The sequence below is a fragment of the Lampris incognitus genome, chromosome 10 (genome assembly GCF_029633865.1).
Source record: "Lampris incognitus isolate fLamInc1 chromosome 10, fLamInc1.hap2, whole genome shotgun sequence".
Classification (NCBI taxonomy): domain Eukaryota; kingdom Metazoa; phylum Chordata; class Actinopteri; order Lampriformes; family Lampridae; genus Lampris; species Lampris incognitus.
This window is the reverse complement of record NC_079220.1, coordinates 51,544,226-51,567,094: the sequence shown is the minus strand read 5'-3', so window position 1 is coordinate 51,567,094 and position 22,869 is coordinate 51,544,226. Positions and strand designations below refer to the sequence as shown.

The following is a 22,869-nucleotide window of genomic DNA, read 5'->3' as shown; positions in this document are numbered from 1 at the left end:
ATGATGTCTCAGAGGTGCTCGATTGGATTCAGGTCTGGGGAACGTGCAGGCCAGTCCATAGCATCAATGTCCTCGACATACAGGAACTGCTGACACACTCTGGCCACATGAGGACGAGCATTGTCATGCATGAGCAGGAACCCAGGGCCCACTGCACCAGCATATGGTCTGACAATGGGTCTGAGGATCTCATCCCGGTACCTAATGGCAGTCATGGTACCTCTGGCTAGCACGTAGAGGTCTGTGCGGCCCTCCAAGGATATGCCTCCCCAGACCATCACTGACCCACCACCAAACCGGTCATGCTGGAGGATGTTGCAGGCAGCAGAACGTTCTCCACAGCGTCTCCAGACTCTCTCACGTCTGTCACATGTGTTCAGTGTGAACCTGCTCTCATCTGTGAAGAGCACAGGGCGCCAACCAAGATGTTCTCTGGCAAAGGTCAATCGGGCTGCACGGTGTTGGGCTGTGAGCACAGGCCCCAATTGTGGACGTCGGGCCCTCATACCATCCTCATGCATTCTGTTTCTCACTGTTTGAGCAGAAACCTGCACATTAGTGGCCTGTTGAAGGTCGTTTTGTAGGGCTCCGGCAGTGCTCCTCCTGTTCCTCCTTGCACAAAGGACCAGATAGCGGTCCTGCTGCGGGGTTGTTGTCCTCCTGCGGCCCCCTCCACGTCTCCTGGTGTACTGGCCTGTCTCCTGGTACCTCCTCCATGCTCTGGACACTGTGCTGGGAGACACATCAAATCTTCTTGCCACAGCACGCATTGATGTGCCATCCTGGATGAGCTGCACTACCTGAGCAACTTCTGTAGGTTGCAGATACCGCCTCATGCCACCTCTAGTGGTGAGGGCACTAGCAAAATGAAAAACTAACCAAAGATCGGCCAGAAAAGATGAGGACAGGCAAATGGTCTGTGGCCACCACCTGCAAATCCATTCCTTTTATAGGGGTTGTCTTGCAAATTGTCTAATTTAAACCTGGTGGAAATTAGACAATTTACCAACAGGTGAAATTGAGTCACAAATCAGTGTTGCTTCCTAACTGGACAGGTTGATATCTCAAAAGTGTGATTGACTTGGAGCTACATCGCATTGCTTATGTGTTCCCTTTATTTTTTTGAGCAGGGTATATATATATATATATATATATATAAAACATGCATCTGTCTATATATAATATGCATCTATCATCTGTGCATATATATATATGCATAGATGATATACACATGATGCAAACATGTCATTTCCCTTTCTGCAAATTCAGTAAGTTTGTTTTCATGTAGATATGACAAAAACACCTTTTCTTTTGATGAAAGAGATCTTTATAATTCCCTTATAACAGTCTTGAAGGGGGGGGGCGACACAGACTTGTGCAGTTACTTACATAAAATCCAATCACGGGACTCTCACGAGACAAATATGTTGCTAGAGCTATCTAACAAAACTGCCCCCATTATAAGGCTTGAATTAAACATTGTTTAGCCAAGGGATGAAAGAAAAACGAGTCTTTCAGTTGCTTCCACACATCGCCACATGGATTGTTACCTCGACTACGTAACGTTTTTTTTATCCGATTCAATGCAGCACAGTTGTGTACTCCTATGCAGTATCACATTATATACACAGAACAAACAACGACAAGAGGCAAACAAATCACGCTCTACCACACCCTGGGCAAAGCTGAGGGACATACTCCCTCTTCCTTCAGCTTCTCGTTTCACTGACTGAAGTTCAAGAAAGGAGAGGAGAGGAAGTAGCCTTTAGTAGCGAGTAGAACGCACAGTAATGACAGTTTTATTAGAGTACTGAGGTTGAAAATTAAATAAGTTGAAAATAGCTGTGGTAACAAAAGTTCAGTCGTAGGACACTTGTTTGAAAGATTCGCTCACGATATGCCAATGTTCAGCTAAGGGGAAACACACACACACACACCCTCCATAAATTAAATTCTTAATGCTGCTGCACACCCATAATAAAAAACTATCACTCTTAAGTCTATTTACTTTGCACACCATCCCCTAATGCTTGGCATGTGTTACCTTTCATATAATTTAATTATGGGATTTATAATTAAGCCATTTGAACGAGTGTCCTCGGACGACGTTGATCATTGGTTAACCTCTAGCTTATGCGTATGTGGAAGTATGAGCATTCTAAGGTCCTTCCACTTTAATAATATTTAGCTGATGCTCCTGTGGAGAGTGGTTGGTGTTCATCACTGGCTGGTTGGAGACCCCACAGTTCTGGAGAGCTCCTGCAGAACAACCGCTGGGGAAATCGGGCGCTTTGCCATCTGGCCCTCTGAATGACTGAGAATGTGACTGGGTATACACGGGAACGTAGGGCTGTGTGTAGGATGCTATTTGTGTTTGATTGTGCTGCTGTGTGTACACCGTTGTGTGAGGTTGTGTTTGTGGGGTGATGTGGTTAAGTAGGAGGCTCTCGGCACTGCTGCATGGTGGGAACCCATTAATGTTTGTAGGATTTAATTCAGGCATTTTGAAGCGCTCTATTGTCTCCAGACCATCTATAGAATTGTAGCTGGGCTGTGTTTGGGTACAGCGAGTGTAAGTGTCTTGACTGTACGAAAAGGTATCTTGGTTGAAGGAGTTCGACACAGAGGCAGTCGGCAAAGATGGCGGTGTTGGAGCTTTATTATGCTGTTGCTGGCTGTTACAGGTGCCCAGTCTGGAGGCTAAACTCTGAAGGGTGCTGAGTATCTGCCTCTGAACTTGTGTCTGCTGTACCTGCTCTCTCTCCATGCGGCACTGCTGCTCCACCATCATCTTCAATGACAGGCCCAGGCTGCGCACCTCTGTACCTAGGGTCTGGATCTGATCCTGCAGCCCATTATTATCTCCACCAACACCCTTCCTCCCTGTGTCCTGGACTCCTTGCTGGGGGCTGGGATTCCCATCTCTCCGGGGAACACCCTGAGCTCCGGTGGTCTGGATGACAGCAGCCACAGGAGCAGAGGATGTTAGTGGTGCTGGTGTCGTGTTAGGGAGACGGATGCCAATCCGAGGTGGCGCTTGATAGGAGCGGACGGACAGACCCGGTCTCTGGGTGAGAAAACGTCTGGTAGTGCTGGCTGCTCCAGCTTGTCCCTCCGTAACTGACTGCAAAACATTGTTAGAATTACTCGTAAAGAATACAGGGGATGAAATACAACATTCTAAAAGTAAGAATGTATACATATTTATTATGCAAACTTGCACAATAGATACTGTGGAGTTAGTGGGTCCATACTACAGTGTTCACCGACAGAGTTGTACTGTTGATGACTTTGCAATTGACAAGAAATTAATGAAGAGTGTCCCTAATGACAAGCATTCAATGTTTTTTTTATCACCTCAGTTTTGTTGTCCTTTTTTCCTCACCTTATCAGAGGTCAGGTCATATCTTTCAGGCTGTCTTGGAATTGCACTTCTAAAATTAGCACCTTGGACACTGGACTGATCTCTTCGCAGCATTGATGCCACCTGCTGGAATGACTGGAAAAACAACAACATTGAAATGAAGACCAAAAGACGACAGCATGGTTGTGATATATATCATCCATCCATTATCCAAACAGCTTATCCTGCTTTCAGGGCTCCGGGGAAGCTGGAGCCTATCCCAGCAGTCATTGGGCAGCAGGCGGGGAGACACCCTGGACAGGCTGCCAGACCATCACAGGGCTGACACACACACATTCACATAGGGACAATTTAGTATGACCGATTCACCTGACCTACATGTCTTTGGACTGTGGGAGGAAACCGGAGCACCCGGAGGAAACCCACGCAGACACGGGGAGAACATGCAAACTCCACACAGAGGACGACCCGGGATGACCCACCAAGGTTGGACTACCCCAGGGCTCGAACTCAGGACCTTCTTGCTGTGAGGCCACCGTGCTAACCACTGTGCCACCATGCTGCCTGATACATATCAAAATGAACAAATACATTTTCTCAGTTCAGACAAGTCATAATGAGGGACAAAACTATTTATATAGCTACCTTTGTCCTCTGTGACAGGGCCTTATCCAAAAGCCTCTTACGAGCTGCCAAGATGGGGTTACTTGCCGGAGAAGGTGTAACTCTTCTCCTCATGGTCGCCCCCGTTATTGTCATTGTAGTTGACCCTGCTGCTGTTAAAGAGGATTGGAGGTCCCTTTGTTGGGTCCTCTGTGCAAGAGAGGTAACACTAACAATCTGGATGTCATTCTCTTCCTTGTTTTCTTCATGTTGCTGCTCTGGTCTGCTACCCATACTTCTCTCCACTGTCCCAGATTGCTTTGCACAAGTCTCTGGAGTATAGGTGGTTTGTTTGGCTAATTCTGCTGCTGCAGAAAAGCCTGCATGAAGTGATGCCTCATGTAGGAGGCTCTGTAGCTGAATATTACTCCAGCCCTCTCCTCTTCCCCTGTGACTTCCCCCAGCTCTCTGAAGCACTTGTGTTAGGGTTGTACTGCTCCCAGCCTCCTCAGGTGCGACTCTACCTGGCGGTCTTCCCTGAAACTCTCTCAGGAACAAGTAAATGGCTTGAGCAGAGACCTTGATGTTCTCCAGCTCCAGCACTGCCTTAATCTTACGGAAACTCAAACCAGCCTTCCGCAGCTCCACCACTTTGCGCTTGGCAGCTTCATCGAGACGGCCCATGGTGTCTCATCCAGTACTTAACTTCCTGGCGTGAAATTTCTCTGGGTGGCTTTTCTCTTGGTACCTGCAATTTGAGACATTTTTTTTAGGAAGTTGTTCCTTATCCGATGCGAGGGTCTAAGGACAGGATGTTGTGTTGCTGTAATGCCACTTGAGGCAAATTTGTCATTTGTGATATTGGGCTATACAAATAAAACTGACCTGACTTAAATTACTTTTAGCATGTATACATGTTTTACAGGAGCAGGGAACAATTCTGAGGTAAATTTGCTGTTAGTTTATTCGGTAGTTCATATTCTCCTATATATTCCTAGTTTATATAAATATAATCAGCTGTTGAACAGCTGATGATTGCTTATGGCATGAAACAGGCTTGTGCTGTATCATAAAGAATTTACTTACTTATTTGCTCCTTATTTGTTGAGCACTTTTCCTATCTTTGAGTGTTTCTTTTAACAAAGTTATAGGATAGATGTAGGAAAAAAAACATTAATGCATTTCAGTACAAGCTTGTTTCGTGCGTCACACTCATCTTATTTATCTTAATATTCCACTCCTCATTTGTTGAGCACTTTTATCTACACCATTAATGGTTTCTGGAACCCCCCCCCCCCCACTATATATATACAGTGCATCCGGAAAGTATTCACACCCCTTCACTTTCCCCACATTTTGTTAAGTTACAGCCTTATTCCAAAATGGATTAAATTCCTTTTTTTTCTCATCAATCTACATACAATACCCCATGATGACAAAGTGAAAAGGTTTTGTAGAAATTTTTGCAAATTTATTAAAAAATAAAAAACTGAAATATTGCATGTATATAAGGATTCACACCCTTTACTCAGTACTTGGTTGAGGCACCCTTGGCAGCGATTACAGCCTCAAGTCTTCTTGGGTATGAAGCTACAAGCTTGGCACACCTATATTTGGGGTTTTTCTCCCATTCTTCTCTGCAGAGCCTCTCGAGCTCTGTAAGGTTAGATGGGGAGCATCGCTGCACAGCTATTTTCAGGTCTTTCCAGAGATGTTCAATGGGGTTCAAGTCTGGGCTCTGGCTGGGCCACTCAAGGACGTTCACAGACTTGTCCCGGAGCCACTCCTTCGTTGTCTTGGCTTTGTGCTTAGGGTCGTTGTCGTGTTGAAAGGTAAACCTTCGCCCCAGTCTGAGGTCCTGAGCGCTTTGGAGCAGGTTTTCATCAAGGATCTCTCTGTACTTTGCGCCATTCAACTTTCCCTCGATCCTGACTAGTCTCCCAGTTCCTGCTGCTGAAAAACATCCCCACAGCATGATGCCGCCACCACCATGCTTCACTGTAGGGATGGTATTAGCAAGGTGATGAGAGGTGCCTGGTTTCCTCCAGATGTGACGTTTGGCATTCAGGCCAAAGAGTTCAATCTTGGTTTCATCAGACCAGAGAATCTTGTTTCTCATGGTCTGAGAGTCCTTTAGGTGCTTTCTGGCAAACTCCAAGCGGGCTGTCATGTGCCTTTCACTGAGCAGAGGCTTCCGTCTGTCCACTCTACCATAAAGGCCTGATTGGTGGAGTGCTGCAGAGATGGTTGTCCTTCTGGAAGGTTCTCCCATCTCCACAGAGGAACGCTGGAGCTCTGTCAGAGTGACCATCGGGTTCTTGGTCACCTCCCTTACCAAGGCCCTTCTCCCCCGATTACTCAGTTTGATTGGGCGGCCAGCTCTAGGAAGAGTCCTGGTGGATCTAAACTTCTTCCATTTACGAATGATGGAGACCACTGTGCTCTTCGGGACCTTCAAAGCTGTAGAATTTTTTTTGTACCCTTCCCCAGATCTGTGCCTCAATACAATCCTGTCTCGGAGGTCCACAGACGATTCCTTTGACTTCATGGCTTGGTTTCTGCTCTGACATGCACTGTCAACAGTGGGACCTTATATAGACAGATGTGTGCCTTTCCAAATCATGTCTAATCCATTGAATTTACTACAGGTGGACTCCAATCAAGATGTAGAAACATCTCAAGGATGATCAGTGGAAACAGGATGAACCCGAGCTCAATTTTGAGTGTCATAGCAAAGGGTGTGAATACTTATGTACATGCAATATTTCAGTTTGCAAAAATTTCTACAAAACCTTTTTCACTTTCGTCTGGCATTTTCTTTCGAGGGTGCACGAGTCATTCACACGGCAGTTGGGGGTGTCCATTTGTGATGAAGGTGTCTTTGATTTGTTCATGATGCTTTTGTTGTGGGACGACATTGCCTTACATTCATGCCTAACATTCAACAAACAATATCGAATATAAGAGAATATATATATTCTCCTATATATAGAACAGAATAAATGCAGTAAGGCCAGGATCCTCCTAGTGGCACTGGCAGGTAGTGGCACCTCAGTCGCAGCCGGTGGCACCACAGTTGCAGCCTGCAGCACTGCATTTGAAAGACTCACTGACAACTAGAGTGGGGCCAAATTTCCTTGTTTGTTTTCATGACAGGTCAGCAGCCGTAAGTCTGTTTTAGGATGGTTGTTGAGCAACCATGTTCTACTTTTTTGTTTTTCATTCATTTTATGTAATTACTTTCACCAAGGAGGTTATGATTTCACCCGTTTTTGAATAAAAAGGAACAAAAATACACTTTATTAATCCTCTGTGCAAGAGTGAAATTGTGGTATGTAAACAATCCTCCGTTTCATTATTGTAAGAGTGAAATTGTGTTAAGTACACATAACTGCATAACCAGGTTTAAACATAATTGAGCAAACATAAATTTAGTAAAATGTAGGCCACTTAATAAATAAAACAAAAATTTCTGAAATAAGTAGGCTAAATATTTTCATTTTTATTTACAAACTCTTTTATTTTTTCACTTTTTTGTCTTTTTGATTTTAAACATTTTGTGCAATCTAAGCAGCAGCAGGGTGACAACTGACAAGGACATAGTTAAGTGGTGTAAATATAAAAATATTAAAGGAAAAGTAAATTTTTACTCTGGTAGCCTGCTGGTTAAGATGCATACTTCATAAACACAATGTCTGCTGTCTGAATCTGGCAGAGGACTTTTGTTTATTGTCACCACCCTTCCATCTACCGCTCCCTTTATTTTTCCTGTCATATCTACACTGTCTCTATAATAAAGGCATAAAGGCCCCCAAAAAATATAAACATACAATTCTGGAAATATTGCAATATTTACTCCAATTATGTCAGTGTCAGATCACTAGATGCCACAGGAGTGCCCCTAGTTACCACTGGAATGCCACTAGATGCCTCAGGAGTGCCGCTAGCTGCCACAAGAGTGCACTAGATGTCACAGGAGTGCCACTAGATGCCACACTCTACTAATAGTTACTTTTATAGTAATTTATTACAATTTATAACAATTTACTTTTTATTAAGGGGCCTACATGTTACTAAACTTGTGTTTGCTCAATTATGTTTAAACCTGTGTTTACGTGATTATGTTTACATAACACAAATTCATTCTTACAATAATAACACGGAGGATTACGTTTACATACCACGATTTCACTCCTGCAATAATAACGAGGATTAGTAAAAAGTGTATATATGCGCAATGAAATTAATGAAAAACAAAACATTTGAATGTGGTTGCTCAAAAACCATCCTAAAAAAGACCTGTAAAGAAACCAGCAAATATGGCCCCACCCTAGTTGACAGCGAGTTTTTCAAGTGCCACAGGCTGCCACTGAGGTGCTACAGGCTGCCACTGTGGTGCCACTTCCTGCCAATGCCACTAGGAGGATCCCGGCCTCTCAATAAATGCCTGAGGAATTGCTTTAACGACTCTCACATTGTTTTTCTTTTGTGCATGTTAAATTCCCTGATAAAGTCTTCATATTCCAAAATATTTCCTCTGTCGTCCGTAATATGGTTAACTTCATCTTTTTCAGAAAATATCTGTTATTCAATATTGGAATATTTGCGGTGTGTAAATTATGCTTATAAATTCGTTGCCTATATTTTATTGTTAAGGAAATGAAGCTAATGAAACAAGTTCATTTGAGTCATTTCAAACTCACACATGAACAGGGGTTCTATACAAAGCACTTCTTCAACAAAAATGCAAGGGAACGTTAAACCAATAGGTTATCCTATTGCTTTTTGAAAGGGTTCTGCAACCATTTTAATTTGTCAGATTCATTGTGACAGTTCGATACTAGTGCCCCGTCTGTCCATTCCTCTGATTAAGGGGGACGTTCTTTTCGAAGAGCACCCGTAATCAACTTGTCCCTAGCGCCGTTATTTGTGTACGTAGTATACGCCATCTTAATTCTGTTTAATTATGCACAACCTAACTTCATTACGGGCTACAGTAAAGTGCGCATTGTCTTGCTGTTAGCTCTCGGTATAGGTGAGGACAGGAGCTAGCAAAAGGGACGTCGAAGGTAGTTACACTTCCCATTTATAGCACTTACCGTTAGAGGGGTAGTTACTTTGGAGAAGAGGCAAACGGTTGAGCTAGGCCTTAAAACCGGACCCTGGTCCGTATTCCTCACACTTGTGTGCAACGTAGTTCAGAAACCTTTCGATTCCAATGCCAAAACAACGTAAACAAAATGAGTTGTAAGTGGCGCTCGACATCATCGAACGTCGAACAACCTTCTGGCGTCATCACCCCGTAACGCCGCCCCCCAGACGTCATAATCCCGCGACATCGACTCTTTGCGTCATCATCCCGCGACTCCACACCGCGGCGCGGATCGGTGGCCTCGGGTCGCAGAAGGTGCAGAGAGATGTAAGTTGTTTTTTAATTTCAGTTTTTTAATTTAAGTTTGTAAAGTGGTGGTGGTTTGGTGACGTAAATTCGGTGTTTCAATGAACCGCTGACCTGTTTTCCAGTTAGTTTATACGTGCAGCCCTCAGTCGCCAATATACCAAGTCGATGCAGATGAACTTGCAAGTTAGCCCCCAAAGTAATAACAATAAAGCTAATTAATAATAGGAATTATATAGCGCTTTTCTAGGCACCCAAAGCGCTTCACATTGAAGCGGGTAGCTCACCTCAACCACCACCAATAAAAGTGGTGAATCAATGGCGCTGGAAGCCTGTTCGCTAGAAGTCATTTAAGATGTTCATTGTCACTCCGGATATACTAGTACAGTCGTGTGAAATACGTTGGCATGGGAGGCTCCGTTACGAAAAAAAAGGTGTATGTAAAAACATAAATATAAAAACAAAAACATCCAAGATAATATAAAAATAAGATGACCAAAATATAAAGGGCAATAAAAGGTTGCATACAATCATTCAGAATATTGTAGAATATTGCACAGAGAATATTGCACCGAATATTGCAGAGTTTAGATTGCACTTTGTGTGTGTGTGTGTGTGTGAGAGAGAGAGATTTATTTAGTAGTTTTATTGCCTGGGGAAATGTACATAACTGGAGACATGGAGATGTTTTGGCGAGATTGCAGTGGAGTTTTTGACTAGATTGTTTAGCACAATCTTGGAAAGTGAGAGGATGCCTGAGGAGTGGAGAAGAATCATACTGGTACCGATTTTAAAGAATAAGGGTGACGTGTAGAGCTGTAGTAACTACAGAGGTATACAGTTAATCAGCCACAACATGAAGATATGGGCTAGAGTAGTGGAAGCTAGGTTAAGAGGAGAAGTGATGATTAACAAGCAGCAGAATGGTTTCATGCCATGAAAGCAACACAGATGTGATGTTTGCTTTGACAGTGTTGATTGAGAAGTATCGAGACGGTCAGAAGGAGTTACGTTGTGTCTTTGTGGATTTAGAGAAAGCATATGATGGTACCAGAAGAGTTAAAGAGATGATAGTGAGACCAGCTATGTTGTATGGTCTGGAGACAGTAGCACTGATGCGAAGACAGGAGGCAGACCTGGAGGTGGTAGGGTTGAAGATGCTAAGATTTTTGTTGGGAGTGATGAAGGACAGGATTAGGAATGAGTATATTAGAGCAACAGTTCAGGTTGGATTTTTTTGGAGACAAAGCAAGAGAGGCGAAATCGAGATGGTTTGGACATATGTGGAGGAGAGATCACGTCAAGCAGGTTTATTTTGTCCCTAAAGGGGCAATTGTTGTGCAACAGCGGCAACATTTAAACACACAAACACGCCACAGAACACATAAGGCAAATAAATACAAAAAATACAACATGTAGTGAGGAGAACAAAGCTCACAAAAAAAATTGAGGAGATGGTGGATATGTTAGGAGAAGGATGCTGAATATGGAGCTGCCAGGCGAGAGGCTTTTTTTTTTTTGCATAATCAACGAATCATTGCACTTCAGAGTGAAACACAGCACGTGTATGTCATGTCTGTCGTTTCACTGCAACTCTGCATTGAGATTTGGGGAATTATTACTTTAAAATAGTGTTTCTCAACGGGGGCGTTCAGAGAATATTAGCGGGCGCTAGAAGTAATATTTGAAGAAATGGGGGGCATTGAGGTGTTCTTTTGTTCTTTTCACCAACTTCAAGTCATCCCAAATTCTGCAGCACGGATTATTACACGTTCAGTCCACTGACCATGTCTCTCCCCTGCTGATTCAGTTAAACTGGCTTCCTGTGTCACAGCGGATTAATTTAAACATTTTAATTATTAACATTCAAAGCTCTTCATATCTGTCCCCTGCTTATCTCACAGACCTCCTTCAGACTTACACACCATCTCGCTCCCTGTGTCTTCAGCTGCAGGTCTATTGACACTACCAGCCTTCAACCTCAGCACAATGGGTGGCAGGGCTTTCTCCTTCGCTGCACCAAAACTCTGGAATGCCATTCCCCGTCAGATCCGTTTACTGGACTCCATTACAGAATTCAACACGGCTCTTAAAACCCACCTTTTTAAACTAGCATACTCTATTTAACAGCACTAACAGCATCAAATTAATCCTTTTTTTAACTCCTGCTGATGTATGCGCAAACTCCACACAGAGGACGACCTGGGACAACCCCCAAGGTTGGACTACCCCGGGGCTCGAAACCAGGACCTTCTTGCTTTGAGGTGACCGCGCTAACCACTGTTTTACCGTGCCCGATATGCCATATGCAATTGTCACTGTTGTGGCTCACAACAGGAAATGGCCACCATGCAAATATTATGATTGGTAGGGACGTTGACCAATGAGACACGATGATCTAACAAAATGGCCAAATGGTAGACCGGTCGTCCTCTGTGTGGGTCATGCTCTGTGTGGTGTTTGCATATTCTCCCCGTGTCTGCATGGGTTTCCTCCGGGTGCGCCGGTTTCCTCCCACAGTCCAAAGACCTGTAGGTCAGGTGAATCAGCTGTACTAAATTGTCCCTAGGTGTGAATGTGTCAGCCCTGTGATGGACTGGTGGCCTGTCCAGGGTGTCTCCCCGCCTGCTGCCAAAGACTGCTGGGATAGGCTCCAGCATCCCCGTTACCCTGGGTAAGGATAAGCAGTTTGGGTAATGGATGGATGGATGATGTATGTGCTATAGCTTATTGTGTGTTGATTGGACCGTTTTACTGCTTTGTTTTATTGTAAGGCAACCTTGAGTCAAATCAAGTCGTCGATTTTATTTGTATAGCTCAATGTCACAAATTACAAATTTGCCTCAAGGGGCTTTACAGCAACACAACATCCTGCCCTTAGACCCTCGCATCGGATAAGGAACAACTCCCTAAAAAGGTTAAAGTTAAAAAAAAAGCTAAAGTCCATTGAGTGTCATGAAAGGCGTCTTTAAATAAAATTGATTATTATTATTAGTATAAGTGACATTTATCTAAGGCGGGTTTGCACCAAAGATTCATGATGAGACGAGTTGAAACTTGCAATTATTTGGAAACGAATTTGGTCTGGAACCTTCTAAAACCTGCCAGTTTATACACCAATGCGGCTAGACAAGATGGTGTCTCGTTTCCATAGCAACGACTCTCTTTGCGGGATGTCAGAGTTTATCTATGAAATTTCACCAACACGTCATTTACTGTGTTAACCCAGGGAAGCGGGTTAACACAAGGTATTCCTTGTTGAGGAAATCAACAGTTTCTTCCTCTTGAAGGCGTTAATTTCTCCCGAGGATACGCCGTGAACGCCTTGTCATCGCCGTGTTAAATGATAAGAATGCTTCTTGTTTGGAACCAGTGCAAAAATTACCGCTTTCTGATTTGCTGCTGTTTGTGATCGATAACGAGACGTGATTAAAGTTTGAATGTCAAATTTCTTACCGTTGCATTTGCCTAACACTCATACATATGTCTTCATGCATGCTCAGTAATCCAGGTGAGAAAGTCACAGAAAGGTTAATCAGTTCATCTGGACACAGTGATGAAACGTCTCCCCCACTAAATGTTGTGTCCAGATGAACTGATTAACCTTTCTGTGACTCATAAATATAATTTCTATTCATGTGGCTTTTTTTGCTCCCTGGGAAACTAATAATATTCCAATTGTCCAGTTAAATCAAATCAGTTATTTGTTATTCAATCACATGCTTTTTAAATGGTATAACACAGAATAATAATCAATATTAATATGCAGGGAAGACAATTGGCCTACATTTTGATTGGTGTGGTGGGGTGGTAAGGGACCTGGATAATGGAAGGGGGGGCTGCTGGCCAAAAAAAGGTTGAGAACTACTGCTTTAAAAAGTAATAGCGGCAGTTATTTCACTATGATGTGGTTAAATTTTGCAATTAATCCGCGGTTCACATGCTTGCCGAACCGTGGGGGGTGATCTGTACGGATCAACTACGTTCCATTACACCACTAGCCCCCGTAGACGTTGCTGAGGATTTGGGACCTCGGGCCAAATTTCTTTAGGCACCTGAGGCCATACAGATGCTTTTGGGCCTTTTTAAAAACAGTGGTGGTCTGGCTAGCCCGTGTCAGACCCTTTTAGATGCTAACCCCCCAGGTATTTGAATCTGTCCACCCTCTCCACCGCTGTGCTGTTGATGGTGACTGCCCCCCCACTCCTGTAATCCACAATGACCTCCTTGGTCTTAAAGACGTTCAGGGAGAGCTGGTTGTCCTCGCACCACTTTTCCAGAGCAGTCACCTCCTCCCTGTAGGCCGTCTTGTCGCTGCGGGAGATCAACCCCACAACTGCTGTGTCATCCACAAGCTTCACAATGATGCTTGTAGCCTGTGTTGCCACACAGTCATGGGTGTAGAGTTAATGCAGGAGGGGGCTGCGGGCACAGCCCTGTGGTGCTCCCATGCTGAAGAGGTGTGGTTGTTCACTCTCACCACCTGGACGCGGTTTGTCAGAAAGTCCAGGATCCAATCACACAGTGCTGTGTTCAGGCCCAGATCTTTGAGCTTTCTGACGAGCCTGGAGGGCACTATGGTGTTCAACGCTGAGCTGTAGTCTATGAACAGCATCCTCATATAGGTATTCCTCCCTTCCAGGAGGGAGAGGGCTGTGTGTAGGACATGGGTGGTGGGATCTTCTGTGCCTCTGGGTGGTATGCAAATTGCAGGGAGTCAAGGTTGGGGGGTGGGGGCATGGGGCAGATGAGGGATTTAACCAGCCTCTCAAAACACTTGCTGGCCATGGGGACGAGAGCTAGCAAGTCATTGAGACTGGCTATTTTCTGTTGTTTGGGAGTGGGGATGATGGTGGTGAATTTAAAGCAGGTGGGGACAGTCTGGAAGGGAGAAGGACAAGTTAAATATAACCGTGAATACCCCAGTTGGCGGGCGCAGACCTTAAGGACGCGGCCAGGGATGCCGTCCGGGCCAGCTGCATTGCGTGTGTGGGTTGATCTGCATGAACGACTGGCGAACATTAGCCTCAGTGATGGAGAGGGGCAGTCCTGGTTTGTAGTGACGATGGAAGAGGGGCACTGGTCGTCAGCAGGAATGGGTGGGGGTGGGGGGTTAACAGAGGTAGCAAACCTGGTGTAAAAGGAATTTAGTTCATCTAGAAGGGTGGGTGCTGTGTTTGTGATTTGTTGTTATTTTCCTTTGAAGTCTATAATAGTTTGCAGTCCCTGCCATAAGTACGTCGGGTTGTTCGAGGCGAGCTTGGACTTCATGTGTTGTCTGTGCTCCCTTCTTTGCCTGTTTGAGTGCTGTTCTTAGTGTGTAGCAATCAGTGGTAGTGGTAACCCAAGCTCTTGATGCATAACAGCATCCCATTTCTAAATGAGGTGTCATTTTACAACATTGTAACATCTACAGTGCTGCTTGAAAGTTTGTGAATCCTCCAGACATGGTCACTATTTTTGTAAAAAAACATTAAAATAAGCTTATTACACATAGATCCGGATGATCCGCTGTGGCGACCCCTAACGGGAGCAGCCGAAAGTAGTAGTAGTAGTAGACACATAGATCCAAATCCCAATTTGTAAAGCACACCTTCCAAATAATGGACACACACACAAAAAGAGATATATTTTCATTATTTAATTCAACAAAGGTGGTTTATTTCACAAAAACTGAAAATTTAACATGTGCAAAAGTATGTGAACCCTTGTATTAGTAGCTTGTGGCTCCTCCTTTTGCAGCCATTACTTCAACCAAACGTCTTCTGTAACCACTAACCAGTCTCTCGCATCTGCTTATGGGGTTTTTTGCCCAATCCTCCTTGCAGAACTCAGCCAGTTGAGAGAGGTTGGAGGGACATCTGGTATGTGCCAACTTCTTCAGGTCTCACCACAACATTTCAATTGGATTAAGGTCTGGACTTTGACTGGGCCAATCCAGAGTACGAATCCTCTTTCTCTGAAGCCATTCCTTTGTAGTTTTGCTGGAATGCTTTGGGTCATTGTCTTGTTGCATAATCCATTTTCGTCCCAGCGTCAACTCCCTGACTGATGGCAGGAGATTCTGGTCAAGAATTTCTTGATATGCTGGAAAATGCATGGTTCCTTGGATAATATGGAGTCGTCCAGGTCCAGAAGCAGAAAAGCAGCCTCAGACCTTCACATTTCCACCACCATGCTTCACTGTTGGGAGGAGGTTCTTTTCTTCATATGCAGGGTTGGCTTTTCTCCAAACATGTTGGTTTTGATTGTGACCAAATAATTCTATTTTGGACTCGTCTGTCCAGAGAATGGACTTCCAGAAGGCCTCTGGTTTGTCCAAGTGCTCTCTGGCAAAGTTGAAACGGGCAGCTTTGTTCTTTTTTGAGAGCAGAGGCTTCCTTCTAGCAACCCTCCCATGAATGTCATGGCTATTCAGTTTCTGTCTGATTGTAGACGCATGCACATTTGTCCCAGATGCTATCAGAGAGGTCTGCAACTCTCTAGAGGTGATGTGTGGGTTGTCCTTTACCTGATTTATTATTTTTCTGGTGCTTCTGGGGGATATTTTTGGTGGGCGTCCACTTCTAGGCAGAGTTGCTGTCATGTTGAAGGCCCTCCATTTGTAAATTATTTGTCTTACAGTGGATGGATGGAGCTGGAATCTTTTGGAGATGGGCTTATAGCCCTCCCCAGACTGATGGGCTGTCACTACCCTCTTCTTCATGTCCTCGGATATCTCCTTTGCTCTCAGCATTGTTGATTTGTATGGGACCACAGTGGTTTGGTTGGTTTCCTCTGTCTTTTAATTAGTGCAGGCCAAACCCTTTCCCAAGGATGTCTCATTTCATTGGTCTGTTTAAATGATTAATTAAGCACCCAAATGTGTTTCACCTCAGTCTGTTAGCTGCTTGACTTAACCAATGCAGCTGGGGGTTCACTTACTTTTGCACATACACTAATTCCATGTTTCATGTAGTTTTTGGGCTACTTAAACAAGTCCCACTAAACAAGTACATGCAACTGATAAACATATATCTGACATTTCATACATAAAAACTGGTGATGATAGAATAAGAAAATCATGGTAAAACAACAGAAACATCTAAACTGCTCAAGGGGTTCACATACTTTCAAGCAGCACTGTATTTGCCACATTTTGTTGTTTTATTTCTATTCAGTTGTTGTCATCAAAGAAAGATCAGTTTGGAAAAGCCCAGATCAGGTATTTTCAATAGGGATCAGATAAAGGATATCTAATATTCAATTCAGCAGAAATATATAAATAAAATGTTGGTATATCTTAATAACATTAATTCATTCATTATACAAACCACTTGTCCTTACTCTGGGATAGGCTGCTTACTGGAGCCTATCCATACCCAGAACTTAATTTTTCTGAATATCTCTTATTCAACATGGGCTGCAGGCCTTTCACATGATTTGAATAATTTATTCAAATCAAGTGCTGAAATGAAAGAAAGAACAAGAAACAAAGCCACTTTATTCTGTCATTGTACAGTTGTATGGTTACAATTAAATTTGTTCTCTGCATTTAACACATCCTATTGTATAGGAGCAGTGGGCAGCTGCAACACCCGGGGACCAACTCCACTTCTTCTTACCATTGCCTTGGTCAGGGGCACAGACAGGGGTATTAACCCTAACATGCATGTCTTTTTAATGGTGGGGGGAAACCGGAGCACCCGGAGGAAACCCACGCAGACACGGGGAGAACATGCAAACTCCACACAGAAAGGACCTGGGATGGCCTGGGGTTCGAACCCGGGACCTTCTCGCTGTAAGGCAACAGTGCCAACCACTGGGCCACCATGCCAAGAAGAAACATCCCTTTGGCCGCCCTCAATTTGTATAATTTCTAAATCTTATTTATTTGTTAAATTATAGGGGACCATCAACCACAAAGAGGAAGGAGGAAGAAAAATCTAAAGACCGAGGCAAGGAAAGGACTACTGCTAAGGAAAGAGGAGACGAGAGAGGAAGGGAGAAGGGGAGGAGACAACTCCGTACTTCTACTGGTAGCAGCAGGTTGGAGACTTTGGGATTCCTTATGTCTCAAAAATTGTTTTTATGAGTATTTTTGTTTTCATGTCACTTTCATGTCAAAGTCTTTTGATTAGTCAGTGTTACTAGACTGATTTGCACTCTTTATGGCCATAATTAGGTCCAGGTCTAGTTCTACCTTAAGCAGCAGCTCTGGCTCCAGCTCAGATTCCTCAAGCGGATCAAGTTCCTCCAGGTCCAGCCACTCTGGTTCTCCCAGCTCCCGCTCCTCATCCTCCTCCAGCTCTTCTGGATCTTCGAACCCTTCTTTCAGACGCCATGACAATCGCCGCAGTTCCCACTCAGCGTCAGTTGCTGCAGCATTTGCACTATATTTTTACAGTTGATATGACAATATGCTGCATTACAGACTGTAACGGTTTGTGATTTTTTTGTTTGGGATTACGCAGGTCCAAAACACAGAGGAGAGGAGATGATAACGAGCCAATGAAAAGGAGCCGAAGCCCCAAACCAACTAAAGTGCACTTGGGGCGACTGACCAGGAATGTAACCAAGGTGAGTAATGCTAAACTATTTACAGCAGTAGACAACCTGTCCTTTCCTGCATCTACCGCTTGCCCCCCCCCCCCCAAAAAAAAAACTACGTAAAAGCTTTACATATTTTAGGACTATTGCTAACTTGTAGAAGATCTTGAATAGGATGTAAGGTAGATTCACACAGGTTAAGACCTATAAAGAGAATCTTTTCTTTTTTTGGGACCCCCCCCCCTTTTTTTTTTTTTCTTCTCCCGAATTGTATCTGGCCAATTACCTGACTCTTCCGAGCTCTCCTGGTCTCTGCTCCACCCCCTCTGCCGATCCGGGGAGGGCTGCAGACTACCACATGTCTCCTCCGATACATGTGGAGCCACCAACTGCTTCTTTTCACCTGACAGTGAGGAGTTTTGCTAGGGGGACGTAGCACGTGGGAGGCTCATACTGTTCCCCCCAGTTACCCCTCCCCCCTGAACAGGCGCTCCAACTGACCAGAGGAGGCGCTAGTGCAGCGACCAGGACACATACCCACATCCAGCTTCCCACCCGCAGACACGGCCAATTGTGTCTGTAGAGACGCCTGACCCAGCCGGAGGTAACACGGGGATTCGAACCAGAGAGCCCAGTGTTGGTAGGCAACGGAATAGACCGATACGCTACCCGAACTATAAAGAGAATCTTGTTTTGTAGATTGAATTGTGCACAGAGCCAGAAGTGCACTCACTGGCACAGCCTGCAAATAGTGTATCCTGTAGCGTTCTCTCTGAAAACAAATGAAGACCTTTTTATCTGTCAATAGCCAACATGCCAAAAATTCTCTCGAGTGAATAAAAAACTTCTTTATCAACTTAATGACGATTGGCCCTGTGATGGCCTGGCAGCCTGTCCAGGGTGTCTCCCCGCCTGACTGCTGGGATAGGCTCCAGCATCCCCGCGACCCTAATGGCAGGATAAGCGGTTTGGGTAATGGATGGATGGATGGATAATGAAGATTTACCTTTGACCTCAATATGTTGTCGTGTTCAGTATCTTCTTTCTATCGTGGTATTGTCAATATATCCCAATCTTTACTGATTTAATTGTCTAATTTAACCACAGGGATCCTACAAATCTATAGTATCTCAGGATAATATTGATTGTAGATTATAAATAGGGTTGTAATGGTACACAAAAATCATGGTTCGGTAGGTACCTCGGCTTTGAAGTCTTACATGAAGCGCTCTTGCAAACTGAAATGGGTTCTTCTCAAGGATTTGGCTGTATTTGGCTCTATCCATCTTGCCATTGATTGCAACCAACTTTCCAGTCTCTGTTGCTGAAAACTAACCCAATGGGACGATGCTTGATGGTAGGGATGGCTTGCACCAAAAAGCTTTGCTTTCAGACCAAAGAACTCAACTTTAGTCTCATCAGACCTCTTCTTCCAGAAGTTTCACCTTTTGTCACGTGTCTTGACTCAGTCCTGATGTGACTTCTAGTTTCTTCCAGACATTTTCTCAAAGAAGTTGAATCTGTGAAGTGCAAAAGAGATTCAGACTTCTGTCAAGTGGGCTATGCAACTCTGAGCATTGCAGCTGATCCCTTGGTCATTTCTCTGAAAATGTAATAATATATTATAAAATATATTTTGCAACACAGCAAACAAAACAAAAAATCAGTGAGGGGGTGTCATTCTGTCCTGTGAATTATCAGGATGTTGTAGTAACATTCAATGTAATCTTTTCAGCCAATCTGGTCCTCATTTGTCACATGCATTTTCTGGTTTTTCTATCGCTTGCATTTAAAAAGAAAAGTGTAATTTATTGTCATTGAAAATCTTTCAAAATTTACCCTTCTTGATTTTTTTGATAGCGATATGCAGTCCAATCTGTGATTATCCTGTTAGTGTCACAAAGAGAAGTTTTTAACATTGGAGCATGGTGGTAACGAGCAGTTGTCTTTGATCCACAGGATCACATCCAGGAGATCTTTGCCATCTATGGGAACATCAAGATGATATATATGCCAATGGACAGACACCACCCACACCTGTCAAGGGGTTATGCTTATGTGGAGTTTGAGTCCCCAAAAGAAGCACAGAATGCCCTCAAACACATGGATAGGGGTAAGACAGCACGTTTACATTGGCAACACTATCTCATAAGAAGACGTAAATTAACTTAAATGTCAAAGCTATGATCCTGCACATGACATGCAAACAGTGGGACATTTAAGAAGATAGCTGTTTCATGAATCTTCAGATCCGTAACACTTTTCTAGTTGCTCATTTTGATGATTACTACCAGGTAGTACTTTTTTTGGCAAAAACAATACAATGTAGGGGCGTCCGGGTCTATTCCATTGCCTACCAACACAGCGATTGCCAGTTTGAATCCCCGTGTTACCTCCGGCTTGGTCGGGTGTCCCTACACACAATTGGCTGTCTGTGGGTGGGAAGCTGGATGTGGGTATGTGTCCTGGTCGTTGCACTAGCGCCTCCTCTGGTCGGTTGGGGCGCCTGTTCGGGGGGGAGGGGGAACTGGGGGGAATAGCGTGATCCTCCCACCCGCTATGTCCCCCTGGCGGAACTCCTCACTGTCAGGTGAAAAGAAGTGGCTGGCGACTCCACATGTATCGAGGGAGGCATGTGGTAGTCTGCAGCCCTCCCCGGATCGGCAGAGGATGTGGAGCAGCAACTGGGATGACTCAGAAGAGTGGGATAATTGGCCGGATACAATTAGGGGGAAAAAAAGGGGGGGGATCCCACAAAAAACAATGCATACCTTTTTATAGCTTCACCATAACAGCCAAATCCAGCAGACTAAGGCAGGTAGCAGCAAAACTGTAGAAATTTTGTTGGGGCTTACAATCAAATTTATCAGAAGACCTTTACAAACAAATACCTTGACATCAATAGGTAGAACCCAGGTTCAGCAATGTTTTTTTTTGTTTTGCATCAGTGAGGAAGGTGCTGACACAACAGCACTGCCATCTTTAATTTCAAATGGATCTCTTGGATTTTGAGTTGTCAAATATCACTTCAGCTACCAGTGTCACCATAGGTGTCAATAAGTTTAACAGAAATGACTGTCTTCAGAACTGTTGCTTTAAAATATAAATACTTGTGTTTAATAAGACTTAATAACTACAAAAAACATGAAAATGTATAATAGCAATGACATAAACTGCTTTTCTGACTTAATATTCATGCATGCATCTCTCACACACCCTCAGAGACAGTTATGTGATTAACATTTGGTCTGCTTTTACTCTCTGATACTTTTTGCAGGTCAGATTGATGGGCAAGAAATAACCGCGTCTGCTGTACTGACTCCAAGAACCCGTCCTCCACCTCACAGACCTTCACCCCCACGAAGAATGCCTGCACGTCCTCCAATGTGGCGTCGCACCCCTCCTCGCATGAGGAGAAGGTCCGGGCCCTTAAATTTCTCCCTGAATCAGAATGCATTGTTAAGCAAAACATAAATTACTCTGAATTATTCATAAGTATGAGCGGTGTATACGGATTTGGTATGTGGGCCTTGTGATTGACTGGAAACCCTTTTAGGGGTGTCTCCTTGCCTTTGGCCCAATGCTCGCTGGAATATACTCCAGCCAGCCACAGCCCTGAGTTGCACTATGGGTGTAGAGATTTGACGAATGAGTCTTTTTCCCCATTATCAGTTTAACTTACTGCAAATGTTTTGCACATCCATTTTGACTCCATGCTGCCGATGTGTGTGTCCCTGCAGGTCCAGGTCACCCAGGAGGCGGTCCCCAGAACGCCGTCGCTTTCACTCCAGATCTCCCGGCCGCAGACGTCCCCGCTCTCGCTCCAGCTCCAACTCCTCTCGGTAGAGGAGCAGCTCTTCTGTCCCCCGGTCCCTAAAACTTAAAAGACCTCGTGGACTCTCCTCCGCCACATATGCTTGGCGATTCTGTTCAGCAACATTTCTGATGTATTATGGACTCGTCACAAAAATAAGTTTGCTCTGTAACTATCCGTCTTCATGTAGAAAACGGACAGATTACAATTTTTTTGTTGTTCAGTTGAACCCAAGGAAAAGTGGTTTTTTTTTTTTTAAAATATAATATAATGTGTTTGTGTTTATTTTGAGATGTAATGTGTTTTTTTTTTTTTTTCCTGAGTTGAGCTCGAGACGTGCTGATTCAAACCACAACACTGGTTCACCATTTTCTGAAGTTTTGGACGTTTTGAAAATATACTTGAACATATACGTACAATCTTTCCTTTTTATTGCACAACACAATAAAGCACAATAAGAGGATATTGTATATCGCAGTTTTTGGTTGTTTTTTTTTTTTCATTCATTCAGGACATTGGCAGACATTAAAATTGACTGATGTTAGTCTTGTAGAAATGCATATAGTCACATATTTTGTCCAGGGCAGCCATGTCTTCTCTGGCCTGAGAGAACTCTCCCTCCTCCATACCCTCACCCACATACTGGTGCGCAAAGGCACGCTTGGCGTACACAAGTGGAATGATATACGAGAGTGTGTAATTATTTCCTGGCATGTTCAGATTCTGAAAGGTCCATTTAAGTTCTTGTGGGTGGACTTGTCTCGTGCACGAGCCATACTTGCATCCGAGTGTTAGGTGCAGCTTTAGTGCAGTTTCCGGAAACTGCAAGGATTCTGCAGTCGGCTACCCATCAGTTGGTTTAAGAGGGGGAAAATATTTCTGTGCAAGAATGCCTCAGCAAAAAAAAAAAAAAAGTAAAGACAAAAATAGAAAAGGGTTGTAAAGAATTACTTGACAGATATCTAAAACACCCCTTTTTCAATTGCTCAATCTGCACATACGCATCACCATTTCAGCACAAATCCAAGCACTTGCTATATTAAAATTTTCTCCACTTTTTCAGTGGTCCCATTTACATCATCTTGTATGCAACTTTGCATAATGATGGCTAATGTATGTTATCCATACATTTGTGTCCTTCTCTATAGTGTGTGGGGAATG

At 43.9% G+C, this 22,869-nt stretch overlaps 2 protein-coding genes across 3 annotated transcripts; one reads left to right on the top strand and one right to left on the bottom strand.

The window, feature by feature from the left end:
• Window positions 1-1,314: 1,314 nt before the first annotated feature.
• LOC130119914 (uncharacterized) lies at window positions 1,315-9,231 on the bottom strand. Of its 2 annotated transcripts, none has more exons than XM_056288507.1 (4): window positions 9,067-9,231; window positions 4,010-4,715; window positions 3,386-3,499; window positions 1,315-3,124 (listed from the first exon to the last, which is right to left on the bottom strand). In XM_056288507.1, the coding sequence occupies exons 2-4, from the start codon at window positions 4,649-4,651 to the stop codon at window positions 2,159-2,161; spliced, it is 1,722 nt and encodes a 573-aa protein (XP_056144482.1). In that variant the 5' UTR covers window positions 4,652-4,715; window positions 9,067-9,231; the 3' UTR covers window positions 1,315-2,158. The 2 variants fall into 2 exon arrangements, with proteins under 2 accessions (XP_056144482.1, XP_056144483.1); XM_056288508.1 differs by having other exon boundaries at window positions 4,076-4,715.
• Window positions 9,232-9,330: 99 nt separating this feature from the next.
• Window positions 9,331-22,164, top strand: LOC130119928 (RNA-binding protein with serine-rich domain 1-like). The gene is made up of 7 exons (XM_056288526.1): window positions 9,331-9,386; window positions 17,253-17,393; window positions 17,530-17,715; window positions 17,819-17,924; window positions 19,854-20,007; window positions 21,172-21,313; window positions 21,635-22,164. Coding segments are annotated over exons 1-7 (837 nt in total). The 5' UTR covers window positions 9,331-9,384; the 3' UTR covers window positions 21,741-22,164.
• Window positions 22,165-22,869: the final 705 nt, after the last annotated feature.

What these genes read in the sequence shown, in the direction of transcription:
- LOC130119928 (XM_056288526.1), top strand. An exon ending in ACTTCTACTGGTAGCAGCAG is followed by an intron (nt 17,394 to 17,529) that starts GTTGGAGACTTT and finishes GGCCATAATTAG; the next exon opens with GTCCAGGTCTAGTTCTACCT. An exon ending in CGCCGCAGTTCCCACTCAGC is followed by an intron (nt 17,716 to 17,818) that starts GTCAGTTGCTGC and finishes GGGATTACGCAG; the next exon opens with GTCCAAAACACAGAGGAGAG.
- LOC130119914 (XM_056288507.1), bottom strand. Translation starts at nt 4,651, where the DNA reads ATGGGCCGTCTCGATGAAGCTGCCAAGCGCAAAGTGGTGGAGCTGCGG. An exon ending in CCCTGTCACAGAGGACAAAG is followed by an intron (nt 3,500 to 4,009) that starts GTAGCTATATAA and finishes TTGTTTTTCCAG; the next exon opens with TCATTCCAGCAGGTGGCATC. An exon ending in ATGACCTGACCTCTGATAAG is followed by an intron (nt 3,125 to 3,385) that starts GTGAGGAAAAAA and finishes AATGTTTTGCAG; the next exon opens with TCAGTTACGGAGGGACAAGC.